Source organism: Capricornis sumatraensis, chromosome 10, assembly GCF_032405125.1.
Source record: "Capricornis sumatraensis isolate serow.1 chromosome 10, serow.2, whole genome shotgun sequence".
In the NCBI taxonomy this organism is placed as follows: Eukaryota; Metazoa; Chordata; class Mammalia; order Artiodactyla; family Bovidae; genus Capricornis; species Capricornis sumatraensis.
In genome coordinates, this window is record NC_091078.1 from 56,509,568 (window position 1) to 56,519,496 (window position 9,929).

General features: G+C 37.6%; 1 protein-coding gene across 1 annotated transcript in view; it reads left to right on the forward strand.

The window, feature by feature from the left end:
- Nucleotides 1-5,738, forward strand: part of GOLGA4 (golgin A4) — a 103,250-nt gene extending 97,512 nt beyond the window's left edge. The window contains exons 26-27 of the mRNA XM_068983096.1: nt 2,409-2,471; nt 5,054-5,738. Coding sequence (XP_068839197.1) covers nt 2,409-2,438 — 30 coding nt within the window. The 3' untranslated portion in view covers nt 2,439-2,471; nt 5,054-5,738. The remainder of the gene's footprint in view (nt 1-2,408; nt 2,472-5,053) is intronic.
- The last annotated feature ends 4,191 nt before the right edge of the window (nt 5,739-9,929 follow it).

Sequence of the window (9,929 nt, forward strand, 5' to 3'; positions counted from 1 at the left end):
TACACTAAGAAAGTTTATTTTATTTATTTATTTATTTATTTTTTACCTTTTTTAAAAAAATTTTTATTTTTACTTTATTTTACTTTACAATACTGTATTGGTTTTGCCATACATTGACATGAATCCACCACGGGTGTACATGCGATCCCAAACATGAACCCCCGTCCCACCTCCCTCCCCACAACATCCCTCTGGGTCATCCCCGTGCACCAGCACCAAGCATGCTGTATCCTGCATCGGACATAGACTGGTAATTCGATTCTTACATGATAGTATACATGTTTCAATGCCATTCTCCCAAATCATCCCACCTTCTCCCTCTCCCTCTGAGTCCAAAAGTCCGCTATACACGTCTATGTCTTTTTTGCTGTCTTGCATACAGGGTCGTCATTGCCATCTTTCTAAATTCCATATATATGTGTTAGTATACTGTATTCGTGTTTTTCTTCCTGGCTTACTTCACTCTGTATAATCGGCTCCAGTTTCATCCATCTCAACATAACTGATTCAAATGTATTCTTTTTAATGGCTGAGTAATACTCCATTGTGTATATGTACCACAGCTTTCTTATCCATTCATCTGCTGATGGACATCTAGGTTGTTTCCATGACCTCTTGGGATTGAGAAGTTCTTTGTTATTTAAAAAGTGGTTCTTCTAGAGTGCTAGCAAACTTAATGACATGTTTAAACTAAATGGCTATTTTCTTTGACTCTGTTAAAAGAAAATTTTTCTATTCTATTGAATAAGATTTGGCTTGTTTTCATTTCCCATCTAATGTGGTCATTTTTAAAGGCCGACCTTCTGTACTTTGTTATTGCCTTGCTTTCATGCTGATCCTTTGTATTGTGTCAAATCCTCAATCAGTTGTTACTCTAGGCATAGTCTTGTACTTAGTGTTTCTCACTTCTCTCCCTTTGGTTGGAATTCCTTTAAAAAAATCTGCTCTGAATTAATAAAACCATCAGAACTTTTCAGCATCAATAGGTGGAAGTGTTCTCCATTCCAGTGGACATTTACGTTTTCCTTTGCATGGTCTCTGTAGCTGCATGCAAGGTGGATTCAAGAAGCAGATGCACATAAAACCGATGCATAGTGAAAAATACTGCACCTGTAGACCACGTATTTGTTATCCTAAAAGTGGTTTTGCCTCTTAATTTTGTTCAGATTACATAGTATGTGATCATTGCAGAGAAACACTGCAGACAATGCAGAAACATTGCTTAGAAAGGGAGACCTTGATGATCTTCAGCCTCCCAGCTCTTTCTTTCCACCCTGACAAGATCATGGTTGCTGTTGGTGTTGTGAACACCCCCAGCTTTACAATTACATAAGTATGTTTATTCCTCTATCATTTAGGTATTTGACTTTATAAAATGAGAGTGTGCAACAGCTTGCTTTTTTCACTTGTTTTTATATTCCACCTCATTAGAAACTGATGTACCTTCTTCTTTTGATTGATTGATATATGAATGTCCTCCAGTTGAGTTCATCAATTTCCTATCCATAGACATGTAGGTTATTTTAGTTTTTGAATACTTAACATTCATAGACACAGGGAACATACATATATATATATTTTTTGCATACTCCTGCAAGTTTTCCAATAGGATGTTAGCCTTATTGTGTTGTGTGTGTTGCAAATATTATTTTATAGTTTGTCTTTTGATTTTGTTGCTTCTTACTAACCTCACATTAAATATAATTGATAAATAAAATGATGCTTCCAAGGTTGGTCACACTAAGAGTAGGCTCAGATCTTATAAACAATTTCTGTCTTTGCTGATACTGTTTTAAAGCAAACCAGGAAGTCAGTTAATAATCTTGGATTATGACCATGTTAAATAGAACATTGAATTTATTGCAAAAGGTTGCTACAGTTAAACTGTTTGCAGAGGTTGGGTCCCTTTGAAGGCAAACTTTGGTTTGGGTCATCATTCCTGGAACTATTTCTGAATAAGAGAGCTGTTCATTGATAAAATTAACATTTTTTAGGAGGGAAATTCGATGTATGGATGCACTGTATTCATGTTCATCAACATTTCCCCCCAAATTTTTGGTGGTAAAATGAAATTATGTAAATCAAATTGTAATGTATGCTTGAATGGAATTATGAAACAAATCCTTTTATAAACCAAATAATCATGACTTTATTATATCTAGCATATAAATATGTAATTAAGTATAAAGTACATCTATAGTTGTGTTCTTTAAGTTCTGAGTAAAATCTCCACTGTGTAGTGTTATTTAGGATGGGAGGGAGTGATTATAGATTCCTTGGTCTGGGGATATGTGAGAAATTTAAGTACATTCAGTTTAATCCTTTGAAGTTCATAAATACATATAATCTCTGTGTTATGTTAAGTCTTAAAACTAACCCAATAAGCTTTTTTCTTCCTGGCTTTGTAGTATACTTCACCTCGCAGTGGTATCTTCTGAGTAAACCATCAGTCTGTGCTTAGTTAGCATGTGGTGAGTGAAGAATAATATGTCTTGTGTCTTTTGTGCAAAAAATCAAATGCATTGCATGATACTAACCATTTTGCTGGAATTCTTTTGTTCTTTTGTTTAATGAAAATATGATTATGCTATGGATTAATACAGGGATTTTCTGTTAATTTTGCTTTAATATATAGATTAATAATCACCACCACCCATGTTATATAATTCTTGGAAATTTTAGTTCTTTAAATAGCAATTGAAAGTTTCAAAATTGCTGTTTGAAATTTTGCCAAAAAAATCCTCCCCAAAATGTTTATGTATTTTATATTCCTTTTTGTGTTTTATTTCTTGAGAATGGTCTTCAAAGTTAATAAAGATTATGAGAGAGAAATGAAAAATCATTTTCTAGATAAGAGTGATATGTTTCACGAATCCAGAATGTAAAATATTACACAGCTTGCTTAGAGTCAGGCTAGTCTGAGGTAATGAGCACTAGTAAAGTTAATTTGAAAATAAATGGCAGTTTTATTACTTCTAGGGATCATGTGTGTGAGTCACTCAGTTGTATCCAACTGTTTGCGACCCCATGGACTGTAGCCCGCCAGGCTCCTCTCTCCATGAAATTCTTCAGGCAAAATACTGGAGTGGGGTGCCGTTCCCTGCTCCAAGGGAGCATGCAGTATAGCAAAATAATGCATTTGTCCTGAGGAGACCTGTAGGCAGCTGCTTCAGTTAAATGTGACTGTTTCTAATTAATGTATTAGTGCAATGAGGTGGAGGCATCTAACATGTTTGGACACACTTGATTGTCCTCACATTTAAACACCCCTCCCATCACCTCTCCATATTATCCATGCTATTAGCATGATTTAGTACCCCCTAAAAATTTAGGGTATGTCTTTATCTCAAACTTTGCATGAATTTTCACAAGTGACAGGCTGAATCACAGTCAATAGAGCTTACTTATAATTAAAGATTCTCTGTGATTATTAATTCAACTAACATGCAACTAACAATATCAAGTTTTAAAATGTTAATATACAGCATTTTTTTAACCTTTTAAGTTCAAATATCCTTTCTGCCTACATTTGAATCTCATTTTTATTTTTTATGTGTATCAGTTAACTTGTTTTAGTGATTGTCTAAAGCTATCATTAGTCATGTAAATCCCATATCTAACTCAGTAAGTCCTCACCTTTACCTTTGTTTATAATATTATAAATACTGTATCATGCTCCTTACTGTATTTAAATAGCATCATTTATCACTTAAAATGCTACCATGTAGCATTTCTGTTGATTGATAACTTGATTGTCTTCTCAACTTTCAGTTAGAAAAATTTCAAGCAAGATTTGTTAAACTTAAGTAAACACTCATACACCCTTCACCTATATTTACTAGTTATTAACATTTTGCCAGATTTTCTCACTCTCACTCTTGCCAAACATAAATCAAATATCTTACTAAGTATCTTCAAGAATAAGGACCCTTTTCCTATATACTCACAATACAGTTGCCACTGTTCGGAAATTTAATATTAACACAATGCTGTTATCTAATATATAGTAAATACTCACATTTCCCAGTTTTCCAAATAATGTCTCATAATTTTTAAAATTCCAGGATCCAGTGGGAGATTGCATTTTGTCTTCATGTTCTTCAGGTCTCTTTTGAACTAGAAAAGTCCTCCCAGCCTTTTCTTGGTCTCTCACGACATTGACATTGTGCAACATTATTGAATCACACATGAACTTCTGTTCCTGCAACAGTGCAAGCTAACATTTGAAAATAATAACTGAAAAAGGGTTTTAAATATCACAGGAGATCTTTTTATCTTCTCTAGATTTCTAGGACTACCGTGTATTGAATGAGTTTTATATTAATAAATAGTAAACTCTTGGAAATACATCCTGAGTGGTGGATTATAATAAAGTTGAGAAGACTTTATTACTTTCTCTAGAACTGAAAGATTCTCTCTGTTACTTAATCTTCTTTGGTGGTTTATTTTTATGCATTTTTAACTTCATACTTGATTTGACCACTGGCTTTTAGAATCTTATCTAGAGAAATCTTATTAGGAAGGTTTAACATCATGTCTTATAAGCATATTAAGGTTTTAAAATTAAGTTTGTTAATTTCAGATGAGGCATACATAATTTTTTTAAACCAAAAGGCAGTTGTCCCTTGCTGCTATGCCTAGCATCCTGGGAGAACTGTAATATATAGAAACATCAATAGAGAAGAAGGAAAAGCCCTTTCTCCTCTTCAATCTAGCCTGCATCCTTGAGAGCTTCCCCCATGCTAGCGCTTACTCCTGGCCTTCTCTAATCATGGCCTGGCAGCCTTTGGTACATGCTGCAACGGTGCAGTTTCTGATTTCATATACAAATACTGCTTTCAGGACTGCTGACTAAAAGATCATTCCAAGTACTGTAATGTTTAGAAGATTCCTTCAGGATTTAATATTTAGAATATTTGTACTTCAGTCTTCAGACTATAGAATATAATTTAATATAATTTAACTTGAAAAAATAAATCTCCCAAAAAGTTAGCTTTAAAAGTTTGTTTTTTTTTTTCATTTCTTTTTTCTCCTCATCCTTTTTCTTTTCCAGTCATGGCTGCGACCTTCATCTTAAAGAAGTCGGGAGAGTGATGCTGGACAGACCTGGAAAACTGTGCACGTTTGCTGTTGTTAGTATGAAGCTGTATTCAGGGCCCCTCATGTAGCCAGAAGACAAAGAAAAATCTGACATTGGCCCTTGGAAAGATTGCAGACTGCCTTTAAAATAGATTATTATATCAGTGGAGAAACAATGATAGTTTTGGGGGTTATCAATTTGTTGTTGTTGTTGTTGTTGGGAAGAGTTTTGTGTTGTTTAAAAGATATTTTGAATAACTTAATCTGATTTATGGGCTCACTTATGTTCCTTTCTTCCATTCTTTTTGTCCCTCTTTTTAAAGAACTGCTTGACTTTCCTATTTATTTTTAGGGTGATTTTTTTTTTTTTAAAGACTTGTGCAATACATTTTGAGGTGAAATTTAGTGGATTTTTTTCTGATAAATTAGAGCATTTAATTGACTATTTTATCCAGATTGATTTATTGAATATTTGCTAAAGACTAGTTCTTTAAGCTCTGACATATGATAAATCCAAATGGCAGTACCTCATTGTTTACTTAGCTTTTGTACTTATATTTTTCAGAGGAAAAAAATACTACTGTAAATTGTAAATAGCCAATACATAACTGTATCGTATGCAAATCTGTGACTGTTGGCAATGTCATCTCAGAAGAGAAAAATAAAGTTTATTTACTGTATGAAATGTGCTTATTGTGTTTTTTCCTAAATTGAAATCTCTTTAAAGTAGTTTAGAATTTATGTTATGTCTGGGTGAATTATGATGAGGAACTGTTTGTCAAGAGCGCTGAATTGCTAAGTATTTGGAAAGATTTTTAATGCATTTAATCATGGAGTATTTTTCTAATGTGTCAAAGCTTGTATGGGAGAATAGGCTCTGTGTGTGTGTGTGTATACATGCTTACAATTATAATTATATTAAGGCCTATTAAAATTTCTGTGAAACTGCTTTTAATTGCATGATATTTTATCCTCAGGATACCATCATTTAACACCATGTTCTCTACTGTTGAACGTCTAGGATACTCATTTTGATTCAATACTCCATGATGATCTGCCTGTCCATATTGTAAGCGCATTGGAAAGAACAATCCAGGACCAACCCGTCTTTCTCTCAGCAACCTTTGATTGCCAAACACGGACGCACTTCAGAAGACCATGTGCCAGGTTTGTCTGGCATTCTTTCCCCAAACATTCCAAAGATATGATGTGTGGGCGAGCATTCGGAATCAGTATACTCTTACGAGCACTACATTTCAAAACTGAGCTTCACTCAGATCTGAAGTGTCAAAGATACATTGAAATAGCAATGCCTGCAGCGGTGCTCCAGTGGAGGTGTAGGTGGGGGTGTGGGCGAGGCAGGGGCTTTCCTTCCACACTCCAGCCATTGTTTCTGTAATAATAACAGTTCCCTTGTGCCTTTCTTTAAGATCTCTTTAGTCAGGTTTTGTTGTTAAGTTCTTCAGAAGTGTCCAAACACCAAACATATGTGAGTATACGACATTCAGTAAACAATACGGCCATTAAAAATTTTACTCTGAAGAGCAAAATTGTAGGTATGGGTTAAAATGTGGGTATGGGTACATCTCTTATAATTTTCCCATTGCTTATTCCCCTGCTGCAGGAAGGCTGCTTCTCTCTTTCCACACACCTGGATTGGGCCCCCCTCCCCTTTTATTTTAATTTTTTGGAAAATGTTTATTTGACTGTGCTAGCATGTGGGATTGAGGTCCCTCACCAGGGATCAAACCTGGGTCCCCTGCATTGGGAGCTTGGAGTCTTAGCCACTAGACCACCAGGGAAGTCCCATGCCCTGCCGTTTTAAATGGGGAATGTGTAGTGTGTTTCCCTGTCCCTTTTTATCTTCCCACCACTGTATGTTGGGAGTGGGTAGGACAGATAATTCATATTTCTCATTCACAGGTTTCCAAGAAAAGATCTGGGGTGGCTCATGAGATCCTGGATATAATGTTTGATGTTACAATTGGGTGAGACTTTGGGGAAATTTTGGGAAGATGATGAATGTATTTTATGGGCAGTCAGGAAGGAAATGAATATTTATGACCCAGTGAGCAGATTGTGGTGGAATAGATTGTTGCTTCCAATTCTTCTCTCTCTCCCTGTATTTGGATCATGCATCCACATACTTTGTTATCTGGGTTCACAGTACCTACTGTTAGAGTGGGTGGAGTACATTTCTTTACCTAAACACTGAGATTGGCTGTATGACTTTGGTCAGTGAGTTTTGAGTGGACATAACTTTGCCACATCTGAGCGGCAGTTTTAAGAGCCCTTGCATAGTTCAGCCATTGCCTTTTTATCTCTGTCATGAGACAGATAAAGACATGAGACAGAGTTCTCCCTTAGCTTGGGCCCTGGGATAAGTGATACATTGACCAGATGTGTAACAAGAGTAAGAAATAAGTAGTTGTTATTATAAGCCACTAAGATTTGGGGGTCATTTGTTACTATAGCATGTGTGTGCATGCTAAGTTACTTCAGTCATGTCCAACTCTTTGCAACCCCATTGACTGTAACCTGCCAGGGTCCTCTGTCCATGGAGATTCTCCAGGCAAGAATACTGGAGGGCATTGCCTGCCCTCCTCCAGGGGATCTTCCCAACTCAGAGATCGAACCCAGGTCTCTTGCATTGCAGGCGGGTTCTTCACCATCTGAGCCTCCAGGGAGGCCCTACTATAGCATAACGTAGTAAAAACTGACACACTGTGCAAAAAAAAAAAAAAAAATTATTGCAGGATAGTGTGATGCCTTCAGTTTTTAGAAGTTTGACTGTGATATCTTGGTGTGGATTTCTTTAGGTTTATCTTTGCCCAGCTTCTTGAATCTACAGGTTTATGTCTTTTACCAAATGTGGGAACTTTTCAGCCATTATTTGAGTATTTTTTTTTAGCCCTACACTCTTCTTTTCCTGCTCTCTTTCTGGGACCCCAATGACAGGTTAGATGCTTTGTTATAGTCCACGAGTCCCAGAGGCCCTGTTCTTTTTTTTTTTCAGCCTGATTTCTGTTGTTCAAGTTGAGTAATTTCTCTTGTTCTGTTTATAAGTTCATTGACTCTTCCCTCTGTACTCTCTCTGGTCTTCCCTGGTCACTTCCATGGAATCTTCATTTCCTCATCCTTCTTTAGTTTTTTTCAGGGCATCAAGTATTGCCTGCCCTCAGTAAAAATTATTGTTTTCTTTGTACTAGAATGAGAACTCCAAGAGGCCAGGCTCATTATCTGTCTTGTCTACAGCTGTATCCTTATGACCTGGAATATGTAATAAGCACACAATAAATGTGTATTGAATATAAATGAATGAATGGGTGAACAAGTGAACTAAGAAAGAAGATAAAATGTACCAGTACTTTTTCTGTAATTAAAAACAAAAAAACATTTTAAGACTGGGAAAAATTTTAAAGACCTCTTTCTCTCTTAAGGAGACATGGGAACACAAGGGAGCAATAAGAAGACAGTTATGAGCAGAACCAGGGGTTTGTTTTCACTTGTTTTATAAGTGAGTTAGTCACAAATACTAATATTTTAAGGAACCAATTACTTGTCACACACATCACAGTGGATTAGGACACACCAGGAGAAATGAGTGCAGCTAGGAAGAGTCTCTTCCCTGTTTTCATTCCGACTTTCCTAGATTGAGCCACCTTGGATTTGAAGGTTAGGTTAGGCCCAGGGAAAGAACCTGGGAAAGCTCCAAAGAGCTTAAATTTCCCTAATCTGTTCGAGAGGCAACATAGCATGCTGGCTAAGAATGCAGACTCTGGGGCCAGCCTGCTAGGTAGGCTTCCAGGTCTGGCTTGGCCATTTACTCACTAGGCAAGGGATCTGAGACAGGGTGGGATCGCGGGCCCTTTGCTGCAGTATTTGCACCTGGACAAACTCCCTGAGCAACAGAATACAGGAAACTATAAGGGACTAAGGAAACTGTGTGTTTGCCGTTGGGACAAATTATGAGCAATAAGACACAAAAAGGCCAAAACCCAGCTGCCACTTGTGAGGTACTGGGAGCAAAGCAGGGCCCCACACATGGTCCCTGCACACAGCACCACCAAGGGGGTGGGCAGACCACCTAAGCCACCCCTCCGGCCTGACCCAGCAATCTGAAGCACCATCCGCCACCCCACCCCATCTGAGACCAGCCGGCCATTGGGCGCAAGGGAACCTGTTACTTCTGCTCGCTTGTGCTGCAGCACGAGTCCCATTAAAGCCTTGCTTGAAATTCTTGTCTTGCTTAACAGTTTCTACTGACAATAACAAAGGTTTAGATAGAGGAGCAGAAATGGCAACCTGCAAACCCTTTTGGAAGCTTCCACTGAGATCACAACCTGGGCCAAACTCAGAATTCAGAGGTGGGGAAATTCACACCATGTCTCAAGAGGAGGATTCAGAAAGGATTTGTAAGGGTGTGAATGCAGTGAGTGGGTGACATCTGGGGAGCTGAATGCAAGCAGTTTGTCAAAACGCTTCTCAGCTCAGTACAGTGGCTACCAATCAGCTGAGCTCATACAGGGCATCCAGCCTGCCTGCCGGCACAAGTGTAAGCGTGCTTCCTGGAAGGACATGCTTCAGGGAACCCTGCAGAGCCAGGGGCAGGACGAAAGGACAAGGTTCTGGGCCTCCTCTCCTCTCAGAGCTGCTCCACTTTTACTTGTTTTGTATATTGATGTGTAACCTCCGTGAGGTTTTGTATAACCTCCGTGAGGTTTTGTTTGAAAAAAATTCTACCATCAACAAACTTTTAACAAATTTTCTCTTTGGATGTATTCAGACCAACAGGAAGAGCACCCTTAACCCATGTTGCCTTGGTCCCTGTATAAGTGCTTTTGCTCATC